Here is a 26,498-nt window from a genome sequence, read left to right on the forward strand (position 1 = left end):
GAATCAGAGTGCAAGGCTCCTCCTTCATCTTCCTGAGGACCCTGGGGATCATTGGAAATGGCGGAAATGCGTACGCAAATACGTTGCGCCATGCGATGGAAAGTGCATTTCCGAGGGACCTTGACTGGGGATGCCAACTTGCGTAGTTTTGGCATTTGGCATTCTCCCTGGTCGCAAACAGGTCGATCTGCAGTGTTCCCCACACCGAAAAGATGTAGGCTACCATTTCCATGTCGAGTTCCAATTCGTGGGATAGAGACCTCTGCCTGCTCAATGCATCTGCTATGACATTGTCCTTGCCTGGGACGTACTCCGCTTTTAATGAGATGTTGTGGAGAACAAGCCAATTCCAGATCTTCTGCGATTCGCGAGATAGTGTGAGCGAACGCGTCCCTCCCTGTTTGTTCAGGTAGTGCATCGTCGTGGTGTTGTCGGTCCTGACGAGCACTGGGGAGTGCTTGATCCGTGGTATGAAAGCCTGCAGGGCTAGGAAAACCGCTATCAACTCCAGGAGGTTGATATGAAGCTGTTTTTCCTGGTTTGTCCACTTGCCACTGATCTGTAATTCCTGAAGGACTGCTCTTCAACCCTCCAGAGAAGCATCCGTTGTTTTTACGTGTGGAGCAGCAGGGAGCAGAAACGGCAACCCTTGTGGAAGGTTCTTGAGCGACCTCCACCACTGCAGTGCCTTGGTTATTTGTTGTGTGATCGCAATGCGGTCCTCGAAGGATCCCGAGCATGGAGTCCACTGCCTGGACAGAGCCTCTTACAGCGGACGCATCCTGAGGCGACAGTGCGGTATAAGCAGGATGCACGAGGACATCATCCCTAAGAGTGATTTGAATGTACGGACTGGTAAAGTCTTCTTTGAGGCCACTGACGCGGCCAGAGAGACGAGCTTGTGTTTCCTCTCCTGAGATGGGAATGCCTTCGCATTTACCGTATCCAACGTCTCCCCGAGAAAGGAAATGACCCGGGAGGGTTGCAAAGTGTTTTTCTTACGGTTGAGTGTCAACCCCAGATGCCTGAAGAGATTCAGACAGGCGTTGGAGGATGCAGTTGCGTCTGCTAGAGATGGTGCCTTTACCACGCTGGCTGAGGAAAGCTGCAACCGGGGAGAGGCATTTGGTGAAAATCCTGGGCGCAGACTTGAGGCCAAACGGTAGGACACAGAATTGGTAGTGTTGACCTGCCACTGCAAATATGAGTAATTTCCTGTGCCGTTTGTGGATTGGGATGTGAAAATATGCATCTTGTAGATCTAATGACATCATGAAATCCCCTTCCTCCAATAGTCCCAAGATCTCCTGTATTGTTACCATGCGAAACGATTGAATCTTCAAAAATGCATTGAGTGCCCTGAGATCCAATATGGGCCTCCATTTCTTCTCCTTCTTTTGGATCAGGAAGATGCGGGAGTAAAATCCCTTTCCTCTGTGAGCCGATGGTACTCGCTCTATTGCTCCTTTTTTTAACATAGTGGAGATTTCTTGAAGGAGCAATCGCATGTTGCTGTGGTGCATTATACAAGGAGGAGTTCTCGGGGGAATTGTTTTGAATTCTATAGAGTGTCCAAATTGTATCAATTGCAGCACCCATCGATCGGTTGTAATTGCTTTCCAATTGTGGAGGTAGTTGGTTAGATTTCCTCCAATTTTGAAAGAATGAGATGGTGGAGGGACTGGCTGCTGGAAGAAGTCATTGGCGTCCGCCAGTGGTTTTCTTTTCATTCTTCCCTCTACAGTTGGATGTTCCATAAGAGGTCTGTCGACCTTGCTGCTGTTGTCGTGACTTGAATTGTGACCGGCCTTGATTATAGGAATAGGAGGACTTGTTTTGATAGGCTCCTCTGTAAGAGGACTGACCTCTGCCCCTGCTCCCTCAAAAGGACTGATTTCTGAATTGAAGTGTGCCCAGTGCTCTTGCCGTATCCGTATCCTTTTTTATCGCTTGCAGGGCCTCCTCAATTTTCTCCCCAAACAGGTGTTGTCCGTCATAAGGCATGCCGAGGACTTTAGCTTGTATCTCCTGCCTAAATGAGGTAGCCTTGAGCCACCCCTGCCTCCTCAATGCTGCTGCTCCAGCCAGCTGTCTAAAACCAGTCATTGTTATATCCATAGCACAGTCAATCAGTTCAGAAGCCGATGTTTGGCCTTCTTCGAGGAGGGATTGAACCTCTTCTTTCGTGTCGTCTGGCAGCTCGGAGAGATACGGAGCACTGTCAGCCCACAACTGCCTGTTATGTCTTCCTAACAGCGCAATTGAGTTTGCCACTTTCACTGTCATGGCTGAGGTGGTAGAGAAACGCTTCCCAATGCTGTCCAGCTTCCTACCCTCCTTATCTGGTGGAGCGGTCACCTGTGAGGACGGGTTCCTAGCATTCTTCTGTGCCGCCTGAGTGACCACCGAATCCGGCTTGGGTTGACCTGTGTGGCAAGCTAGTGCCGTTGATGGGGCCTTGTACTTTATCCAGTCTCGGCACAACCACCGATACTGAGGCCGACGTTTGCATTATTTGTAGACCCTGCTCCCATATGTGGTCGATAATGGGAATGTACCTGGTTGTCTTCTTAATCAGGTCCTTAAAATCATAAAGAAAACAGTCAGTTTCATGGGATTCCATAGTCATATGGAACCCTTTAGCCGCTCTTTCAACTTGATTGTGGAACCCTCCTATGCCTGCAGGAGGTGAGTCTGAGCTTGAAGGTTCAGGCGAGGCTGGGGAAGAAGCTATATAGTCCACATCGTCCCCATGATCAGATTGGACTTCCCCCTCTTCTTGTTCCACCTCCTCATCGTCCGATGACGGAAGATCTTGTACTGGTTCCCTTTCCTGATGGGACACCAAGGGCGGTGGTCTAGCACGTGGAGACGCCGTCACTCTAGTCGTTGGTGGCACCTGTCTCGCTGCCTGTGGGGTGGAAGATTCTGGAAACCTTTGTTTGTAGTCCTGGGTCAAAAACCTTAAGTCTGATACTATGGACGCTGGTAGACATACCATTGGTGTGATGTGTGTCTGGACCTGCGATTGAACAGAATGTTCTTGAGTAAATTCCACTTCGTCGACCTCATCATCAGTGCTTTGGCACTTTACCACCAGGTGAGGTGGACTCGTAGCCAGCATGTCCTGTTCCTCGTCTGAGTCTTCATCCTGAAGACGACGAGATGTTGGCAGTCTTTGCACCCGACTCGGAGACGTGAAGTCCGGTGTAATCGCCTTCTTGACATTCTTTACTCTTTGAGAGGATTGCTGTAGACCATCCTCATCCATCAAAATCGGAACCGACGACTGGCATAGAAACCACACTCCCCGTCGACGTAGGAATCATCTCCGACTGCTTCCACTGTATCGTCGTCGTCGGTACACCCGTCGACGAGAGGATCCTCGTCCTCGTCGACAGCAAAGGCGTCGACGTCCTTGGCTTCGTCGTCGACACAGACAACGACGAAGACGTAGTCGACGAGATCTTAAGCGTCGCCGACTTTTTTTAATGAGGATAATCGACGACAGAGTCTTACCCGCCGCCGACGATGAAACTGTTGTTGTCGAAGTGGAAACATGGACAGGAGACACAGTCTTCTTAAGTGCTGACGATAGTGTCGACGATGTCGTCGTCGACGACGGCGCTGGCTTCCTGGAGGTAGGAACTTCCTTGTCAGACGCTGAAGATTTTGCCTCTGAAGACTTTCTAGCAGTCTTTTTAGGAGGAGCCTCTGAAGGGCTAGGGGAAGTAACCCTTGGCCTCTTCAAGGATAATTTAGAGGAGACAGAAGCAATCTCACCGTCCTCTGAAGACTCCAAGTTGTCCCTGGTCTTAAGTTTGTTCAGCCAGATCAAAAGTCGTCCCTCTCTGTCCTTAAGCGTTTTTGTAGAGAATGTTCTACAAATCTTGCATTCCTTTGGCGAATGGTCAGGATACAGACAGTAAAGACATGTCTTATGCTGGTCCTCAATATGTAATCTCTTTTTATTACAAGAGGCACAAGCTCTGAAGAGACCCCTCTTCTGTGAGTCAGCCATAGTCAGATTTTGCTGAAAGTAGTTCAAAATAGTAAAGAAAGAAGCTTAAAACAAGCAAACCTGAGGAGAACTCAGATGGAGACTCCCTAGCACAACGTTAAGTAGAAAATCTGAGAGACTGAGGCTCCTGACAGGAAGGTTCTAGAGGGAGGGGTTATCTGATTGGCTCTCTTCTAGAGTTTGGTCCTTTTTACAAAAGGACATAGATAGGCTACTAAGGTGGGACCCTTAGGCCTACTTCTCTATATGTATGTCTATGGGACATTACTTTTCTATGTACCGGAGACTCCCGTCTCGACGACTGGGAATGATTCAGGCATGTGAATCTATGAAAGACACCCCTAATACTGGATAACAAACAAGAACCACGGCGGCCGGAGCCACAGTAAAGATAAACAAGTTTGTAAAGCAGTAATTTTTAGGAAAAGAAATGACTAAGCTATCAATTTGATTTGGAGGAGGCCAGCTACCGCTAATGCACAGTGATTAAGTAAACAGCATGGCCACTTTGCACAGAGTAAACGCGTATTGGTCCCATGTAAAGAGGGAGGGGGAGTTGGTTGAAAACTTGCTCACCTGTAAGTGTGAGGAGCCAAAGAAACAGAAATTCTAGATGCTTGACGTGACAGTGATGTTTTGTAATTGTACATTTGTTCTGCTAGGATTGCCAAAAATCTTCTAAAGTACTTCCTTCTGTAAGGGTCAAAGGATGAACAGAAAAGAAGCTCCGAAATAGAATGACATGCGAGAGGTGGTGGACGGACTCAGACCGGAACGGGAAAGTAGCGATCAGGGAGGGGATGGCCAATAACACAAGCGCTGAAAGGCAAGAGCGGCCCGCAGTCCATCTACAGCGTTTACCTTACGGGAGCAAGCATCGGCGAGCGCGATAATTGCATACAGACGGCGCTGCTGCTCGCTACCACAAGGTAAATGCCACACATGCCCGAGGGCTCATTGGGAACAGTGCAGTACATGCACGAGTTTCCTAAAAAGTCCTGAGCGATTCCAAGAGGTCATCTCCTAAGTAGTGCTTGCGCACTGCGTAGGCGAGACCTAAAAAACAGCACAACCAATGGCAGACTGCTGCAAAATTCCTTAGAGGCCTCCGCCCAGGCCCCAAAACTATAGCCTTGGAAAGTCAATGACAGCCTCTCTGGTGCCCGGGAGAGAAAAGAACCGGATTAAGATTCGTCCGGGAACTGCTGTTGCTAAAGATTCCATGCCCAGATGTTGGGACTGTGTTTGACTATGGTGTCGTGGCCGGTGGGGAAGCATATGACTCCACTAGACACCATTGGATGCACTTGCTTGGAAGTTCCCTGATAACCACTGGAATAACTAGTTTTTTGTTTCGCTCAGTTTATGTTCGGGGTTTATGTTGGTGTTCATACTCCGCTATAGAGATTCGGGAGCACGCAGGTCCCACTTTTCACATGACCAGACTACTAGTTATATACAATGCTCACACCATATGCCATCCACACTACTGCACTTGGACATACACCAGAGTTTTTGCCCTATTTATACCCTTGCCTACAATGATATGAAGATTATTACCCTCAAAATGAAAGGGTTTAACAGACCAGCCAAACAATAGGCAACTGTCTTATCTAGAACATACTGGAGGGAATGTTTGCCTACTACAAGAGACACACTTGGCTCCCTGCAACTGGCACAACTGAAATTGCGCCACTTCTCGTCCCAGTATTTTTCATCCAACCCTACAAAGAAAGGTGGGGTTGCAATACTCTTCTCCCTCTCCTTTCAAAGTGAAGATTGGGGGGAAAATCGCAGAACTACGAGGGCAACTGCTAGCTTATCAAGTCCAAATAGGAGACCTGGCCTTAACTACAGCTTCCATATAAGCTCCTAATGAGAATCAGGAACAATTTTTAAAGCGGGCCATAACAGAGGTTATCCCCAGATCGGACAGTCTTGATGGGGGGGACCTCAATTTAGTGATGAGTAATCGCCTTGATAGATCAGCACAGCATTTTCACCAATCTGGAGCACACTCTGGCTTCTGGAGGTTGGATTGAGCGACCTGTGGCAGTTGGCGCAACCACATACTAGAGTCTATACCTTTTACTCACTTTGCCCATAAAACATATGCTCGCATTGAGAATTTTCTGGGCACCCATTGTGTGCAAATGCAGATCACAGCAGTTCAGATTGAACCTTGGACTCTGTCCGACCATGCCTCCTTGGTCCTTATGCTTCAAGTGATCCCTCCAGAACAGGCCAGGCACTTCCGGTGACTGGGGGAAAGCTAGTTTCATCACCCTTACAGTCCACAAAATCACACTGACCAATACTAACTTTCTAGCAGCTAATGATAAAGATAGCACTTGCATAGCCACCTTATGGGAGACACTGAAGGTGGTCATTCGGGGGAGCTTATTGCTAGAACCTGAAGTAAAGGGATGGGTAAGATCATTGGAAGCTAGTCAAAAACAGACATGGCCAGAGTATCTGGCAGCAGCAGGAGACTGCAAGGGTGCAGCTATTTAGCCTAGATCTAGACAGCATAGAATATGAGCTGCTCTGCTTACAACCCTCCTCCTACATCAGGGGGACAAATGCAGCAGGCTCTTGACCAATAAGTAGCAAGCTAAGTGCCAGTCTTAGATGGCGGATGCCCTTCTTCGGTCGGATAGTAGTGAAGCAATAGAGTCCACCTTTAGTGATTTTTCGATGTCTCTCTATGAGGCACAGGACCTTCAGCCGACAGACGCACAGGCTTGCCTGCGAAATGCCTGCACACACCGACAGGCAGTCTCTCCTGATCAGCCCATTTGCATAGATGAAGTCATTGCGGCTACTGCAAGACAGAAACTTCTTAAATCCCCAGGGCCGGATGGCTTCTTTGACCATATTTTTTATAAAACATTCTGCCAGGCACTAGCCCCTAGTCACCACTTTTTAACTCGCTGGCGGACATCAGGACCCACCCATGCTCGAGGCCTCCATCAACCTTATTCCAAAAACTGGGAAAGACAAACAGCTGTGTGGCTCGTATCAGCCCATTTCACTCGTCTCGTACTGACCCATTACACTTATAAACGTGGATGCAAAATTTCCCATCAGCATTGTTGCAGAGCAGTTAAGCCCCCTTATGCCAGTTCTGGTAGATCCCGATCAATCCTGGGTCATCTCCAATCACAAGTGCCGGGATAACCGCAAGCGAATCATCCATCTGGTGGGTTAAGCAAAATAACCTTGGCAGGAAAAAATGCTTTTAGCCCTTGATGTTGGAAAAGCATTTGATCTGGAGCATTAATCATCTTTAGACACAACAATGAACCATGTCGGGGTTAGATTTCCTGCCTGGATTCTTAGCAGTAATGACGAACTTCGAGCAGCAATACGGGTCAAATGAGTGGTTTCAACCCCGTTCCCAATCGACAGACATGAGACAGGGTTGCCTACGGTCAATCCTTGTTGTTAGCCCTGTACATGGAAACGATGGCGCGGAGGGTTATGGATGACCAGAGCATTATTAGAGTGTGGCTTGGGTTGGAAGAGCACACCATCAGCCTTTATGCGGACAAAGTTATAGTGGCGCTTGAAGACCCTTTGTCAGGCCGGATGGCCTTCATGGATGAGCCGGGGCATTTTAGAAGGGTCTCTGGTTTTCACATCAACCTCGAAAAATCGCAGGCTCTCAACCTCTCAGTCTTACCTCCTGTACAGGAAAAGCGGTTCGCTCGATAAGCAGCGCGGGCAGACTCATCAGTGTCATACCTCGGAGTGCTGATAGCTTCCACCATATGAAATACAGTGGCCACTAATTATTGAGCCATACTTTTGCACGTCCGAATGGACCTAGTTCAGTGGAAGCACGGCTGCCTGACATGGCTTGGAAGGTTGGCTGCTCTGAAAAGGACCATGCTACCAATTGCTTTATTCTTGTTTCAGGTTCTGCCTCTGATGCCCCCTGGGGGCATGCATCAATTTCTCCAGGCTGAAACCAACCGCTTTGTTTCGGAGGAATGGAGGCCATGTAAGAACAGCGTGCAGATTTACCATCCAGCCCGAGAGGGTGGTGTTAAAGTCCCTAGCCTCCTGCACTACCACCAGGCAGTGTAAAGTTGATTCCTGGTGGAGTGGAGCCATAAGGAGTCTGAAAAACACCTGTGCTTCGCCAGAGCGAGAGACCATCTGTGGAAAATACCCTGGTTTACAAAAAAAAACAGAGGGCATGGGACAGTATTTCTCTCCTGTGGCCAGAGCCACTCTCGGAGTTTGGGATTGGGTCACCACTTGGAAGAGTTTGAGCGTGTTCCCCTCACAGTTGACATCTATCCTGGGAAACTGAGTTTACACTGGGTCTTCACCCTACAGCATTTGCAGCCTAGCAGGTGGCCGGCTGCAGATCTATTAGTCACATGTTTGACTCTGAAGGGCCCATTCCCTTTGAGCAACTAAAAGGGGACTATGGCCTGCCAGAGTCAGAATGTCTGCATTATCGGCAGATTCGACACTGGGTAGAAACTACAGCTAAAATTGCATCTAAGTGGTATCGGACGCCTGCTAGACTACACAGGGGAAATCCCAGTCGAACTGCTGAATAGGCTGTGGTGCTCCAGGGCCCTTATGCCACCTTCTACGGGGCTGTCCGAAACTCCTGACACTTAGCGCTTGGCTACACAGAATATAGTGCATACTGGGTATGGAAATTCAGACTTCTACCCTGACAGCCCATTGAAAGCTGTGGGAACTGGATATTAAGCTGCTCTCTGCAGAATTTACCGATTAACCTGCCCACAGTACCTTCGCTTGATACGATTGACGGCGCCAAGTGATGAGGCGCAGGAGGGGCAGGAAGGTGATGGGTCGCGAGACATAGGAGGGTCGAACAATGCTTTAAAGCATTATTCTGTAGAATGGATGGAAGAGTGGAAGAGAGAGGGGGAATAGTTGGAGCAATGTTTTGGTTGTTTATGTTAATTTTATTCCTGAGACTTTTGTCTGGCCGTACCCCGTGGGATGGGGCCCTACTGCGTAATGTAGGTCTGCCTTATTTAACTCTGGAATAATAATAAAAACAGATTTGAACCATACAGCAAACACACTGCCCTAACTCGATTTGCTTCACCAAGTCAAATCATTGCCTTCTACCTCAAATTAACATCGTTCATCTCAGTCCCTCATCTGCACCACATTAAGTAATTGTCCCTTCAATGCAAAGGACCGTCTCCGTTCTCTCAGTAAACCCTTTCAAGCATTACCTTAAAAGTAAGCAATTTAAGTATAAATCTTTGCCCCGCTCTCCCCCTCAGATTAACGGAACCCCTTTGAAGTCAGAGATACACACTTGTCTTCTGCTAAGTAAAACCCTGAGCCACCACTGTTCTTTACCAAATCTATCCTTCTACAACCATGTCCAAGATGACCCTAAAGCACAACCTCCTCTACTAAATTTCCACTTCCCTCAACTCAATCTCTTGCACACCTCATTCCCCAAACAAATGTCAAGTTTCATAGCAGCAGACATAGATCTTCAGTGTTGGGCAGACAATCTGTCAAACTTCCTGCATTTGAGCTATTGCATGTATGCACAATTTATTTGGGCTCTTTTAGATCATCAACCTCCTTCACATACAGCCACCCCCTTTTTCTTGTATTCATCAAAACCTTTACTATTAGCATTTCACTAAGCCAGTGTTGAGAACTCTAAAGACAATCCCCTTGGTCCCCTTCCTTACCATGCTTCCTTGCTGGGCGGCATGAAGGCTGGAGGTTTTTTCAAGCACCCAAGTTTGCTTTCATACTGATCATTGGAGAAGGAAAAATTCAGTGTTATATTAAGCTTTATTTCACAGAAAAAACATACACCTCAAAGACAAAAGAAGCTATAAGAGTCACTTAAAATGATCAAACCAGTTCCCTTGGCATGCATTCTAAATAATGAATGTTTGATCAAAGATTAATACGTGAGCTTTACGAAATTGTTAAAAGATAACTAGAATGGTACCAAGGATTTGTAGTTTTTGGATTACCCATTAGAAAGAAAGAGACCAATCAAAATTCAAAATAAAACCTATGGAATTATGTTTGTTTTAGTAAATGACAGCAGAGAAAGCTAAGCATTACTGTTATCTGCAGACCCTGGGCTTCATGAAATAAGTTGTATAAATAAACAAATTCAAAACATTACTTCTCTTACAACAGGTAGTTTAACAATATCTCATAGGTATGGGCTTCTCTCACTCTTGGGAGAACCCTATATACATCCCCCTCCTGGGTAGACTCATATCGTGCACTACTTGTGGATCCCATTACGATGCTAAGTATCCAGTAGCAGTGACTGCACCTATTCTGAAACTCTAACACTTCATGCTTAAGTACAGTTATGTAGCGCATCATATTTTTAACAGCAATTTCTAAGCCCCATGGACTTCACTTAAGAACTCCCATATTGGCCAAACTACATCCAATAATACCCTTTGAACCAAGCAATCCAAAATGGGAGCTCCACTTATCTCTCAGTGGTATTTAGCACTACATTATTGCTACAATTGAATACAAAAGTGCATTTCTGAATTTAACTATTTGCAGATTCCAACGCAGTCGATCACTTACTTGACATTCTGTCTAAATATAAACAGCATTATTTCGAGGACCAGAAACTTCACTATCAGTAACAACGGTTCCCTAAGAGGAAGCCACAAGACTGAGCTCCCTTAGCATCGACACTAAACAGTTAAAAATTATATTTACAATTGAATTTATTTCTTCAGACATAAAATCAAGGACTATACATCTCAAAAGTAATTAGGTAGATGCGCCAAAAAATGGTGCAGTGATCATGAGTAGTGATATGGGTGAATGTTAATGCACTCAATGATATTAAAACTAAAGGGAACAAATAATGTAGACTAGTTAGCAAAACAATATTTTGGGACTATCTACTCAAACTTAACCCCATCCCTGTGTAGAGAATTCCGCCGCGGGGGAGGGGGGCTCTAGGGGGTGAGCGCGGCGCTTCGCTGCTCATGATGGCTCCACACCGTCATGAGTCTCGGGCGGCGTGTGCCCATGACAGCGTGGTGCTGTCATGACCCCGCCCGCTCAATAATTCGCCCGCACAAGCAGGGAATTAGTGCCGCGTGGGCTGAGCGGCATGACGGCCCCACGCCGTCATGAGCACCCGCCTACCGTGACTCATGACGGTGTGGAGCCGTCATGAGCACCCAAGGGGTTAAGATTACAATTCCAACAAACTACAATGAATGCCAGTCTACATGTATGGGAGTCGACGTTTTGACCCCATCAAAATTATTTCCATGATTTCTTCATCAGGACTAGATGGTAGCACAATAAAATAAAAGAGGACCAAAGTCAGAATGTGTATTGAGTGTCTCCCACAGTGTCATGATGTGGGTTCTTACTCATTCATGGATCCTTTCAAAATGTACTGTCAATGGCTCGTTTGTAAATTCAGGTCCAAATGCTTGATCGAAGTTATGTAGTCTGACTTGACTTTTGATATATAGTTGTTGATTTTATGTGAAGGATGAATTAAATGCAATTGTAAATATAATTTGTGCATGTTTATTATTTATGCCAAGGGAGCTCAGGCTGTGGCTTCCTCAGAAGAAACCATTGTTATTGTGGATTAAAGATTCTATTAGTCAAACTCATACTATTTAACATGACCAACAAACTCTACATACTATGCTACAAACACTCACTCAAAATCAGCCAACCGCTTCGAGAACTTCTACAATGTGGACAATGTATCCATTGTCTATCCCCACCCCTGTAACTGCCCTACCTCTACTTTGTTCATTGATATGTCTGCCTTCCTGGGATTGCATAAATGCAAAAAGAATAAGCAAAACACAACAAATGGTACTAAGTATGATGTATCCTGCTCATGAAAGAGCAGTGTAGAGCACAGAAAAGGGGATGTGAAATAATAGTCTTGTAGGCTGAAAAAAACATAAGACTAAAACCTCAAGAATAATGATGTTAACAACCTTAAAAGCCTAGTCTACATATTCCAAGACCTGATGAGCAAGTTACTCACCTTTGGTAACGCGCTCTCTGATGGGTACTCTATCTAAACTCAGATTCTTTACCTTTGGAATAAACTACAGGCGCCTGACTGAATCAGAAAATGTTCAAGCATTACCTCTGCATGCCAGTAGGTCCTGTCATGTTGTTCAGCTACAATATCATTCAGCTCCAGAGTGACATGTGGTGCCGTAACTTCCCTTGAGGGGAACACCATATACTGTGAAATGTTTAACGTCTAGGTTTGGCCAGTAATGGTGTTCAATGGAATTTCTGTTATTGTGTAACCTACAGAAATCTATAGCTTCTGCCTAAAAACTCTGCTCTATCCTCTGACTACTTTCTTCACTATGACAATTTGTATACGTTTGGGTACAGGCTTGTGCCCTTCTCTATGGAATTGTTGAAGGTATCCTTTTAAAACATTTTCTTATTTAAGTAAAAATTGGACCTCTGTCCGGCTGGACAAATCAGTACTGAATATAGCTTCCATTGTGTCTATATTTATTCTGTGTTCGTATATCTCTTGTGCATGGGACCAGTGTTCTCAAAAAAACTATCCCTACAAGGCGCATCACTGTTTTGACTGGTAGAAGGTCATGTGGTTGAAAAATAACTAGTTGGTTCTGGAGATTGAGAACTCCTTGTGCATTGGGGTAAGCTGTCCCAGAGACTAAATCAAGTATCGCTCCCAGATAAGGCTGAACCTTGAGAGGTTGGAGAAGGGACTTTGTTGCATTTGCTGTGAAGCCCAATTGATGTAGTAGGTCGATTGTGCTTTGTGTGCCTGTTAACATATTTGGCTTTTGTGTACTCTTGATCAGGCAATCGTCTAGATAGGGAAAGACCTGTATTTTTTCTCTTCGTAATTTTTTAGCTACTACCGCTAAGCATTTAAAAAACACTCTAAACCAGTTATGAATTATTCATTATTGATTATGGGTATAGAAGTGTCTAAGCGGATGTTATTTGTGATTTTTAACATTGGAAAAACTGTGTCTCACAATAATGCCCGAGAGACTTCCTGCAATTAACAGTTTTGTGCCGCCGCAGGGTCTCTTTCCCCTCCGAAAATATTTTAACTTCATCAATAAACCTATGTTTTAAAATGATTGACCTTATCTAGTATCATGAACATGATTTTTCCACCAGAGTATTGAATGTGTATTACGCTGCTTAGGAGCCTTTGTTCCTTATAACTACCTGTTTGCCTGCAGCATCAAATCTTTTACTTTCTTTATCTAGAGGCGGTGCTTCTCCAGTACCATGTGCTGCAGCTCTCCTGGTCAGTTGGTGAATGCCTATATTTTTTTCTATGCAAGGTGTCAAGACCCTAGATTTGACATGGTCCTTAAAGAACTCTTTGGATCGGTTGAGTATGGATCCTAATATTGGCAGATATTGACCAGTGTGTTCTGTGAGTGAAAGTGTTTCTACCAGGAAGTCTGTTTGCTTCTCAGTGGCGTGCACCGGAAGCTTGTGGTACTCTGCCACTCTCTGTATGGCACTGTGGTATAAGGAGCTGTCATCTGGTGGGGACGCTTTTCTTGGTCTTGGCAGCTCCTTGTGTGGGTCCGGTAGCATCACATCATAGTCATCCCATGAGTCTGGGGTGTGGTGGGAGTCCTGTGTTCCCAGCAAATACTGTGTCCTGGATCTACCCCTCTTCATTTTCTTGTGGAGAGGGCAAGTATGTTTGTGGTGACTTTGGGGGGCTGAGTCATTCGGCTTGCATCCCTGTGCTCTTGTGCCACCTGTTTTGGCGGCGGCAATGTTTGCTCCTGTGCCTGTCCCTTGGCAATCTTTTGGCTTTGTTCCAGCATAAATTGTTGCAGTCCCTTAAAAACAATGCCTTGTTCCGCATTTGGCGTTTGTGAGCGAGTCTTTTGTTTCTTTGGAACCAGTGGAGTGTCCTCCAAAACTTTGTGCGGCATCAGTACCCCAGATGTCTGACTTTTCTTTTTGCCCAGAAGAATGCCCATGCTGTTTTTCAGCCCTTGGAGCAGAAGGATGTTTTGATTCAGAGATGCTCGAGGCTTAAAGTCGTAAGAAGGAGTTAGTAGAGTGCCAAATGAACAAGTTACTTACCTTCGGTAACGATATATCTGTAAGAAACATTAGTTAGTGTTAGATTCCTTACCTTAGAATATCCCCAGGCGTCAGTCTGGATCCGGAAACTTTTGCGTAGCAGTACCCCTGCGCGTCGGTAGGCGTCGTCTGCAGGCGTCCCCTGCGGCTCCGCGTCCGTCGTTGGCGTCGTGCGCCGTGATGACGTCGCTGGAGTATATAGACGCCGCCTCCGCGCGCTGACGTCAGTTCTTTGCACACAGCATTTCCGCGCCAGAAGACGCAGAGCCATGAGAGAACCAACACTGGTGCCATGTAAAACTAGGGCCCTGAAAGGGATGACCTTAACCCTAGGTATCAGTTCGCAGAACGGGGAGGATGGGAGGGTTCGGTAAGGAATCTAACACTAACTAATGTTTCTTACAGATATATCGTTACCGAAGGTAAGTAACTTGTTCATCTGAAAGAAACACGTTAGTGTTAGATTCCTTACCTTAGAATACATACCCCAGCAATACCAACCCCGGTGGTGGGTCTGCGAACCAATACAAAACTACACCAGAAAGTCCTGGAGGACAGAACGGCCAAAGAAGCCATCCCTCCGGACTTGACTGTCCAGGCAGTAGTGCCTCGCAAATGTGTGCAGCGAGGCCCACGTAGCCGCTTGGCAAATGTCCTGCAAGGGGACTCCCCGGCCCAGGGCAGTAGTAGCCGCCGTGGCCCGAGTGGAATGGGCCCTCAGCCCAACAGGAGGCTCCTTCCGAGCCAAAGAGTAGCACGCTTTGATGCAGAGGACGACCCATCGAGAGATGGTTCGTTTACAAACCGCCCGTCCCTTCTTCGCACCCACGTAGCCAACAAACAGTTGTTCATCCACCCGGAACTGGCGTGTGCGATCCATGTAGAATGAAAGCGCACGTTTTGGGTCCAGACGGTGGAGCCGCTCTTCATCCTTTGAAGGATGCGGAGGCGGGAAGAAGGAAGGGAGAGTGATGGACTGCCCGATGTGAAAGGCCGAAACAACCTTAGGCAGGAAAGAAGGTCTAGTCCTCAGAACCACCTTATCAGGATGAATGGACAGGAAAGGAGGTTGGACAGAAAGAGCCTGGAGCTCACTCACTCTCCTGGCAGAGGTGATGGCAACCAGGAAAGCCGTCTTTAAAGTCAGGAGACGGAGAGGACAAGAATGAAGGGGCTCAAAGGGAGCACACATCAGGAAGGTCAGAACCAAGTTCAAATCCCACTGAGGCATCACAAACGGAACAGGTGGAAACATGTGAGTGATGCCTTTTAAGAACCGAGTTACAATCGGGGATTTGAACAAAGAAGGCTGATCAGGAAGCCTCAAAAAGGCAGAAAGGGCAGAAAGGTAGCCCTTGATAGTGCCCAGAGCAGAGCCCTGCTGGGCAAGAGAAAGAAGAAACAGAAGAACCTCCGAAAGAGGGGCAGAGAGAGGATCCACAGCCTTTGCTGTGCACCATGCCACAAATCTGTTCCACCGACAGGCGTATACCGACTTAGTGGAGGGACGCCTGGCTGCCAGAATAACATCACAGACTTCAGGAGGCAAGTCAAATGGCCTCAACTGCCGCCGCTCAATCTCCAAGCATGGAGGTGGAGACTGGACAGGTTCGGGTGGAGGACCGTCCCCTGCTGCTGCGACAGAAGGTCCTCCTGAAGGGGCAGGCGGATCGGGGGACCGACTGACATGCTGAGTAGCTCGGGATACCAGTACCTTCGAGCCCAGTCCGGAGCCACAAGGATAACTTGGGCCCGGTCGCGCCTGATCTTCTTCAGCACTCTGGGCAGAAGTGGTATAGGCGGAAAGGCGTATAACAGACCGCAACTCCACTCGCGCCGAAAGGCGTCGCCGTGCGAGTGCCGTCTTGGAAACTCCAACGCGCAGAACTGATGACATTGCGCGTTCTCTTCTGTGGCGAATAGATCTAACCAAGGCTCTCCCCATTGCAGAAAGATGCCTTGCGCCACGTCCGAGTTCAGACGCCATTCGTGATCCATCGAGCACCGACGGCTGAGTTCGTCCGCCCTGGCGTTCAGAGAACCTGCCAGGTGTTGAACCGTCAGAGTCACGCCCTGACGTTCCAGCCATTGCCAGAGGCGCAGAGCCTCCTGGCAAAGGGTCCACGACCCCACTCCGCCCTGTTTGTTGCAGTACCACATGGTGGTGGTGTTGTCGGTGAACACCTGCACTACACTCCCGTTGACAAAGGGGAGGAATGCCTTCAGTGCCAGACGAATCGCCCGCAGCTCCAACAGGTTGATATGGAGCCGGGACTCCGCCGGAGACCAGATGCCTCTGATCTCTGCCTCTCCCAAGTGGCCACCCCAGCCCTGGAGGGACGCGTCCGTCACGACAACGTGCTCCGGTTGGGGAAGGGAGAGGGACTTGCCCCTGACCCAATCGCGGTCCGTAAGCCACCACTGCAGTTGTCTCGCAGTGCCCTCCGAGATCAAGACGTGGTCGGACAAGTTGCCCTGATGCTGGGCCCACTGAAACTTCAGGTCCCACTGCAGAGCCCGCATCCGCCACCGGGCGTGATGCACCAGAAGGATGCAGGAAGCCATCAGTCCCACCAGCCGCAGCGTCAACCTGACCGAAACTCGGGATAGCGGCTGAAAGATGGGAATCAAAGCCTGAATATCCCGAACCCGCCGTTCCGGAGGATAAACCCAAAACTGCGCCGAGTCCAGAACCGCTCCGATGAAAAGGAGCTTTTGAGAGGGACACAGGTGTGATTTCGGCACATTGATGGAGAACCCCAGGTCGTGCAAGAGGTCTGCCGTCATCTGAAGGTGGTGGACGACTGTCTGGGGCGAGCCCGCCTTCAACAACCAGTCGTCTAGGTAGGGGAAGACTGAAACCCCTAACCTGCGCAGATGGGCTGCGACCACCGCCATCACCTTTGTGAACACCCGTGGGGCGCTGATAAGGCCGAAGGGGAGCACGATAAACTGAAAGTGCTCCAGGCCTACCGTGAACCGCAGGTAACGCCGGTGGGCCGGCAGGACGGGGATGTGAAAATAGGCGTCCTGCAAGTCCAACGCTACCATCCAGTCTTGCGGGTCTAGAGCAGCCAAGACCTGAGCTAACGTCAACATCTTGAACTTCTCCTTCCGGAGGAAGCCGTTGACGTTCCTTAGATCCAAGATAGGACGTAGGCCCCCCTTGTCCTTCTTGGGCACCAGAAAGTAGTGGGAATAACAACCACGCCCTACTTCTGGCCCAGGAACGCGCTCGATGGCCCCCTTGGCCAAGAGGGCCGTAACTTCCTCCTGCAGAAGTGTCAAGTGGTCCCCCGACACACGGTGGTTCTGCGGTGGCATGGCTGGAGGAGAGGTCTCGAAGGGGAGGGAGTAGCCCCTTCGGACAATTTGCAGCACCCACCTGTACGAAGTGATTGTGCGCCAGTGAGCGTGGTGATGGCGAACCCTGCCACCCACTGGCGTCACATGGGGCCGAAAGCACGGACTAGGAGGATTTTGGGGTAGATGCTGCGGGGGAGGGTGTGGTCTGACCCCGCCGTTGTCCCCGACCGCCACCACGGCGGTTTCCACGGCCGCCACCGCGTTGAAAGGATTGTTGCGGCGCGTGGCTGGCAGCACGTGTGGGGGCGCCCCTTCCTTGGCCACGAAAGGGGCGAAACGAACCCGGTTGCTGACGCTGGGTCGAGAGACCCAAGGACTTGGCCGTGACCCTGGAATCCTTGAAGCGTTCCAGCGCGTGGTCCGCCTTGTCACCGAACAGGTGACAGCCATCAAACGGCATGTCCATCAATGTACTCTGGACATCTGCCGAAAAATTGGCGGATCTCAGCCAGGCGTGGCGACGAATCGCCACCGTCGTTGACATAGCTCTGCCTAGCGAGTCGGTCGTATCAAGACCACACCGTATTGAATATTTCGCTGCATCTCGGCCCTCAGCCACAGCCTGACCGAGTTTTGCCCGCACCTCCATGGGGCATTCTGGCAGCAGTTCCGCGACCGTATCCCACACAGAGTGGGTGTAGCGGCCCAAGAGGCAGGCGGTGTTGCAAGACCGCAGGCCCAAACTAATGGACGAGAAGACCTTCTTGCCAAATTGGTCATACCTCTTGGATTCCCGGTCGGGTGGGGCCGACGGGAATGCGGACTGGGAGGTCGAGGCCTGGATCACCAGACTCTCAGGAGTGGGGTGGGTAGACAGGAACTTGGGGTCGTCCGGACAAGGACGGTGGCGCCTGGCCACGTTCCGATCGACAGGCGCACCTGAAGCGGGCCTGGACCACGTGCCCAACAGAACGTCCGACAAGGCTTCATTAAACGGCAGCAGTGGCTCCTGTGGGCATGACTGCGGTTTGAAGACCTCGGTGAGGATGTTAGGCCTCACGGCCGCGACGGGGAGCTCAAGGTGTAAGGCCTTGGCAGCCCTCATCAGCACCACAGAATATGCAGCTCCCTCCACCGATGCCACGGAAGGAGGAGAGATCAAACCAGGGTTAGGAGAGTCGTCCAGACCACTGGCATCCCCCAAGTCACCTGTCCAGTCCGGGTCATACTGGCACTCGCGTGACAGAGGGTCCTCGGACCCCTCCCAACCTTCACCGAACTATTCATCCTCTCCGTATTCGGAGTCAACGATGTAGACCTGCTCCTCGGGGTTCATGGGCCCCATCGGCGCCGGGACCGGCGTCGTGCGACGCCCGTCCGGCCCCGCGTCCGGCGTCGGTGAAGGTAAGGGGACGGCGCCGCCCGGAGCCGGCGCCCGAGCCCCAGTGCCGCCCGAAGCCGGCACCGAGGAACCGGCGTCGCGCGGAGGCGGAGCCGCGGGCAACCCTGATGGAATCGGCGCCGGGTTGGATGGGCGTCCATCCGGCGTCGACCCCGAAGGCCCTAGCGGCGCCGGGATCGGCGCCGCCGGCGGCGCCGGAATCGGAGCATCCGACGGCGTCGAGGTAGGGTCAACAGACCCGCTAGGGCCCCCGGACGGGTTCACTGGGCCCGTAGGCGCCGTGGAACCCGCCGGAGGAGACAGGGCCCTCATGGCCATGAGGAACGCCTCTATCTCCTCAGGCGTCGCACCGTGCCCAGGGACCTGAGGGTATGGGGCAGGCCGCGCCGGCGACTCTCGCGGAGCCGCGGGGTTGGGGTCACCCGAACCCCCGGCCGCATCGCGCGAGCGTCGGGGGGAGTCGGGGGTACGATGACGACGCCCCGACTTCTTGTGTTTCTTACCTGACGAGGATGACGAGTGGTGTCGACTTCCGGAACGCTCGGCGCGGCCCCGCAACCGCTCCCTCGAACGCTCTCTCGACCTCCGGCCGGACCGGGACCGCTCCCGGTCCCGACGTGGGGCCGACACCCGGAGCTCCAGTAGCTTGCGGGACCGCTCCCGTCTAGCTTTGCTGGTGAGGGCCCGGCAGTCGACGCAGGAGTCCACGTCGTGGTCGGGGCCCAGACACCGGAGACAGAGGCGGTGATGGTCTGTGACCGACATCGTGCGCTCACAGTCATCACAGTGCTTGAACCCAGGCATCCTAACAGGCACAAAGTGACAATAATTCGAAAAAAAAACTTGGTCAAAGACCGGAGTACTGCTCTTCAGATCTGCGTCCACTGGCGCGGAAAAAAGAAGAACTGACGTCAGCGCGCGGAGGCGGCGTCTATATACTCCAGCGACGTCATCACGGCGCACGACGCCAACGACGGACGCGGAGCCGCAGGGGACGCCTGCAGACGACGCCTACCGACGCGCAGGGGTACTGCTACGCAAAAGTTTCTGGATCCAGACTGACGCCTGGGGATATTCTAAGGTAAGGAATCTAACACTAACGTGTTTCTTTCAGATATATGCAGCATGTCTTTATGGAACTGTTCTATCTACTGTGAGGTCCCAGACAGACACAGAAAGTTGGGGTAACTTGGGATGAGTTACAGAATTGGCTCCAAAGGAGATAAGAGTTTTGGGAGCAAGACATTCACATTTACATCCTTTTAATGTATCTTGAGTGCAAGAATGGTGGGAGGGGCCATGTCTTCCCCCAAAAATTTCAACTGTAGTAGTGTGGAGCCTTCTGGTGTTTGGTGACATTCAACTTCACTTCACAGTTCTGTAAGCCTTAGGGTTCATCTACACGCACCCATTGCAGGTCCTGGAATTGTGTCCCGACCAAAGCACCAAAGACATACCTGGTGGGTATCGTCAAAGGCATTTATTTATAACACTCTAAAAGGTTTAAACCCTGTGGTTTTGGGAGGTGATATTTTTAGTAGCACACTACATTGTAAAGATTTTAGGAGTCAAAACGAGGGGTAGCTCCGGATCCGCATCTGGTGGAGTGGAAAGGAATGAACTGATTTCAATGAGCCTGGGCGGCGCTTATATGCGGCTCTGAACTTCCCTTCCTGAGCGGGACGTTGGACGGAGCCATACAATGCAACTTACAGGTGCGCAGTGGTTCTGCCTGAAATTTCCAGTTTAAGTCCAACGCCTGGGGATTATACCAAAGGTGAGGAATCTACAGTTAAAAGTATCCATCAGAAACTATATTTTTTGAACAACCGTCATCCTAGCACCCTGGTAGGTATTAAAAAAAACATGGGGCAGTTCGAAGTAAAGGTACAAAGAGTGGACATTTCCATCACTCACACCAAGCACCAAAATTCCTCTAAACTCTTTCCGAAAAAACTATAACTTTACAATGCTGTATCCAGCGAAACAGCACGTAAAACTTAAAGGAAATACATTTCTTTACTTCTCCTGAGACAACTATGGAAATCTTGGGCACACACATTTGCCTCAGGGGGCATCAGTCTTCATCACCCCAGATCTCGCCTCCCGGGACTGGGGCTCTCACTGGAACCGCAACTAGCGACTCCTGCATGTGTTGGTGTTAGGGATCAACATTGGTAGGAGGGGAGTTAAGTTACTGTTTGTTGCACACATCGCTTAGAATGAGGCTTGTTTAGACACACACAACATGATAAGCAGAGTGCACCACAGTCCTATCAGCGGACTACTGCGCAGATACATTAGTGGACATGGGGAACATTCCCTCAGGAAGTAGGGTCCAAAATTATGGTATACAAATGGCTTTGCTGGAACATTTGGACCTAAACAACCCCAATAAGATGTGACTGATATTTGCATACTTAGTCTGCCATAATATAGAGATAGCTATGTTGCAAGAGACATCTTAGCACAGGTGTGCAAAATTTATTTACCAACAAGCGTACAAGTAGGCATTAATCCTCACACCTTGTACTCAAGAGGGGTGGTCATTCTTATTAGGAAAAGCCTCAGTTTCCAGACTCTTTCAAATATTTCTGACCAGCAAGGGAGATATATATTAGTCACAGGTACGCTAAACACAAATGAGTAAACATTTGTGAATATGTACTCCCAAAACAGAGAGATTTTTTCTATGAAGTTCAAAACACCTGCAACACTTTGCATGAGATCAACATTACATGGGAAGGAGACTGTAAGCAAATACTAAACATAGAACTGAATAAGTCGGCACAAACACCCAGACCACCCCATATGTGTGCCTCACAAACACTTGCGCAAAAAATACAGGCTGAATTGTCTGGCAAGTACAAAGTTCAAACAGTAATTCATGTACTATTAGTTATTTATTTGAAAAGTTTTATAAAGCACGAACATGACCCATCCGAGTATCACTGCTCTGTACAAAGTGGCATTGAAGTAACTTAACAATAACAAAGTCCAAATGAGGCACACACTAGGTCAAAGGGGGGCAAGGAGGAGTCAGTCAATCTAGTGTGACCTGTAAACTTTCAGCAGAGCAATAGATCAAACGAACACGTGAGAAGAAACCAATACAACTTGAACAAAACGTAATGTAAGAGTATCAGAACAGGAGACAGACGTAGATTGTGATGGTACTACTTGGCAATACAAGATTCAAGCTCTAGAGTAGATTACTGATTATCATCATTTCGCCTATACTCTTGGGTGGAGAGTACCAAGATCTTGCTGAGAACTCTTTCAGATCTCTCCCCAATAATACTAAATAATAAAGGTCTCCAACACCAGCTACACCTACCAGATCATAGAAATTCCGATGTGAATCTCTTGTAGACGAACCATTCAAAACAGAACTAAGCAGAACTACTGTGGAGTTTTGTTTGTTTTACATTACATTTAGGATTATTCCTCCACGCTGCCTCTAAGAAACATTTAAAGTATATTTAGGAGGTATGCTTGTTGCCAAGGAAGTAGGTATATTAAGAACATTAAAAGACAAATGACTCAGCTGGAGACAGCAAACAGCTAGAGCATAAATAAACATAGTGAGCAGAAGCTTGCAGTGACCAGCAACACAATACAGGAATTTAGGGAAACTTTAGAGCCAAGTTCACAAATTTGAGAAGGTCACAGAGAGCAAATCACAAGTACACACACAAGGAGAACAGGAAACACACCAGTCGCTCTCGCATTTGTGCACCATACGGAAAATTTCTTTCCATGTGCAAGATAGTCTTACTGCATTTGCAGACAACTATATCAATTTATATACACCTACAGGTATGCAGACACCAAAAATATCCAAATAAATTACAATATTAACATGGCCAACCTAAGGGAATCCTAACTACACTAGTTAAATTGGGTGAAATCATCCCAGCAATAAATTTGCTCTTGAGCAATGCAACACGGGGGCCTGATGACCTCACAACAGACCATTAAAGAGCATGTACTGAATTTCTAGCTCCCCATTTATGAAACATTTGAAAAGAAGCTTCATGCGGGCAAGCTCCCCACAACAATGCATGAAGATACAGTCATAAATAGCTCCGCTTAAACCTAGAGAAAGTATGAGAGATTTGTTCATCATACAAATGTTCGTTGTTGAATACAGATAATAATAAATTGGGTAAACTGCTAGTTTACAGATTGTAACCCTTTAAGCTGTACCTAATTTTGCATAACCAGTCAGGCTTCATATAGGGCCTATAGGGAGTGACTGCATGGTTCAATGTAATAAAGTAAAAGAAGCCAGTGCCTCAACAATCACCATAGGATTTGTTTATCCAATCCATCCTGCCGCCCACCTCAACCAGGAAATTCAGAGCATTCTAGAGCTGACCAATTTAAAGCACCATTGGCATTGTGCTGTCCAACACGCCAATAGTGCTGTATACACCACACCCAAGAATGACTTTCCTGACTAGACATTATTATTCCCATCTCGAGTACAATGTGATGAGGGATGCTGTGAGTGAGCACATTTCTCATCCCAGTCACTAAGCACCAGTGCAGTGTGCCCTTAAGCTGGTTTACTGCTTAGTCACCATGCGCTCAACAGAAGAATCCAGAGCCCTGAGCAATTCTGCACCTACAAGATATACTCAGGCTTTTAGTCGAAATTTTAGTTTAGAGTCCTTCTGTTACTCATTCTGAGAAAGACACATGCCTCTTATTGTGCTTTATTAGCTGAATGCAGGCCAAATAATAATCTCATTGTTCACTTCTGAGCTGCTCTCATCCTTCAACAAGGACTATATTGAAGACAAATCTCTTAGCAGACATGCAGAACTTTACATGTTCTATGTGGCTCAGATCTACCTGCTGCTGGGTCTGAGGTTGAGCAGAGGCAGGCTGGGCCTGTGGTAGGCCTTTACCACCAACGTGAATTTGAAGCGGGCCCTTTCCGATGCCAGAGACCGAGCTGATCACTCCAGTTGTACCCTGTAAAATTAGAATTGAAGATTTCAGAAAACTAAAAATATAATGGAAAAAAAGGAAAAAGAAATACAACAAGGCAAAAATCAAAAGCACAGGAAAACCGCAACCCTCATCAACAGGATAAGGGAAGATCAAGAGACAAATAGACAGACAAAACACCCTAAGCTTCCACTCTCCTTATAGATACAGTGATTTATATTTAAACACAAATTTCCCTACTGTTCTATTTCAACTCATTCCCCACTCCCCATCCCACAAGAGACTCAAGTGTTCAAAAGTAGGGGACATTCCCGGTGTTTGATAAGTGGAATTTGATAGGGATATGTGGAACTCTGGGAGACTGGCCACCTACACAGACCTCCAGAAGAAATACCATCTCGCAAAAACCGAAATATTCTGATATTTACAGATCAGCCATGCCCTTAAAGCAGCACTGACAAGGGGCGATCCACTTCCCGAGGCCTCTCCATTAGAATAGGCTACTGCTGGATCTTATGAATAAAAAAGCTATATCCCTCTTGTATAAAAAGCTGATCAATAACCGCACAGACCCCCTGGTGCGTCTTCGGCAACACTGGGATTCAGACCTGGGTGTATTCGAGGATGATGACTGGTAGATGCCTTGGCCTCCCCTAGAGAGGTGGCCATCCCCATAAGACTAAGTCTGGTCCAATTGAAGATCCTACATCGAGGTTATCTTGATGCGGGTGTCTTAGTCAAAATGGGTAGACGGGCAGACCCTTCATGTCTGAGACAATGCCAACGGGAGGGAACCTTTTATCACATCATCTAGACTGCCGTGCTGCGCAAACATATTGGGAAGCTATCACTATACAAATGGAAAGAGCGGGGGCAAGACTTAGGCGGCCTCCCCGAAACTTTGCTTATTAAATGTTTGGGACGCCACTGACCTTACACAGCCTGAGAAAACATGGGCCTCACTGGGCAGGGCTAATACAAAATGTAACATTGCAGGTGTGGCGCCAGGGTGACTGACGCTGGAATCCGGGGCTCGCGGTTCTATCCCCGGCACCAGGTCAGCCCAGCACCATGTGACTCTGGGCAATAGCTTGCTTAATCTTCCCGACAGTCCCCAGAGCCGGGATGCCTTCGGGTAGCTGTTTGCGCTTTACAAATACTGGATTTACATTTACTTTACATATGGATAGAGCCATGATAGCCGAAAAAGATGTCTTCAAGCATAGAGGATGCCCCAAAAAGTGAGACCACAAATGGAGTATGTGGAATAAATACAGGAGGGATATATGTCTTTCTCCAACAGTTGAATTGCAACGAGATAGAATGAGAATTGATAATGTGTTTGTTATTGACAGTTCATCTCAGAATCGAGGATTGTGATGTTATGTAATATTGACCAGCTTACAAGGTCCATATACCTAATGCATATCACAACCTTATGCATTGCTGTACTGCTATTTTATGTTTTGACCAATAAAAAGTGTATTAAAAAAAAGTAGGGGACAGTGAAATCTAATCTTATCACTGCTCTAGATTGAAAGACTTCAACAGTGCTCATAAATTGAATGACGCAAACTAGTTAAAGATAACTGAACGAAATCACAATGTTCTTTCTATATTCATATCTTTAACTACTGAACACACATTGTGGTCTAGACTCAGTTTACGAGGGATTGAGCTATACTGCATCTACTAACACCTTTCTGGAGTGAGTTTCTAAACCCCAGGCAGTGAGATTTTCACTCAATGTACCAATGCAAACTCTTATTGCTTATCAGTACCAATCTGGCAAATTGTATTAGAAAACAAGTTAACAGCATGCACATTAGGCACAATGTGCTTTCTAAATTACTTGAGACAAGAAGAGTACTCTTCACATTCAACTATCTATCATTCTACAAGAAGAATCTTCCTAGAGTGTTCTGATACAGTCTTATAAGAAGTAGTACTCTTTACTGCTTGCCTAAAACAGAGGCCAAGAAGCGAAGGCATTTTTTTTAATGGACTCCTCTTGGAAATTAGGAGGAAACTTCCCCCCCCACCCGAGCTTAGGACAGAGGATATTCTACAGCCTCAATACTGTTTCTTAATCTTTAGACTGGTTAGTGGGGGGGAAGGTGGGAGAGGGGCAGAGGGGGCAGTTTACAAGTGTCTCACTTTTCACCCACAGATGATAGTGATGTTTTTTTTATTTCTTTTTATTGCGTGTACGACTTGCAAGTAACATCACCCACACATTAGCATACATATGTACAAGAAGTCAAGTTGTTTACACCACAACCGATTTTTCTAGGATTGCATACAATTCTGAAGAGACTATCATCGCTAACGTTGCCCTTAATTGGTACAGTGCATTAATCACTATCGTCTGTCGAGAATCCGGCTGGCTGCATTGTACAAATATTCCCTCTAAATTTGTTCAATCCTCCCCACACCCGCTCCCATTTCTTGGGACATCCTCTGTGTACATACACTACTTTTCAGCCACCATGGCCTAGCCCATGTCATTGCACCATTCTCCGTATGTCTGCACATTCTGTGCCCCCCAGAACCTAGCGACATTGCGTTTTGCTATAGTCATGCCCAGTGTTGCCCAAGCTTGGGCCCTGCGATTGAGATCTGTGGCTTCCCCTATGTTCAGGAGGCATTGTTTGGGGTCTGGTGAAACCGGAGCCCCGGCGACCAGTGCTATTGTGT

The 26,498-nt window shown here is 48.0% G+C and overlaps 1 protein-coding gene across 5 annotated transcripts in view; it reads right to left on the reverse strand.

Moving 5' to 3' along the window:
* Positions 1 to 26,498, reverse strand: part of BICRA (BRD4 interacting chromatin remodeling complex associated protein) — a 593,087-nt gene that overhangs the window by 19,793 nt on the left and 546,796 nt on the right. For all 5 annotated transcript variants that reach the window (XM_086938677.1, XM_086938681.1, XM_086938679.1 and 2 more), the window contains 2 exons: positions 23,703 to 23,825; positions 9,733 to 9,797 (listed from right to left, as the gene is read on the reverse strand). In XM_086938677.1, coding sequence (XP_086794803.1) covers positions 9,733 to 9,797; positions 23,703 to 23,825 — 188 coding nt within the window. The remainder of the gene's footprint in view (positions 1 to 9,732; positions 9,798 to 23,702; positions 23,826 to 26,498) is intronic.

Source organism: Lissotriton vulgaris, chromosome 9 (genome assembly GCF_964263255.1).
Source record: "Lissotriton vulgaris chromosome 9, aLisVul1.2, whole genome shotgun sequence".
NCBI lineage: Eukaryota > Metazoa > Chordata > Amphibia > Caudata > Salamandridae > Lissotriton > Lissotriton vulgaris.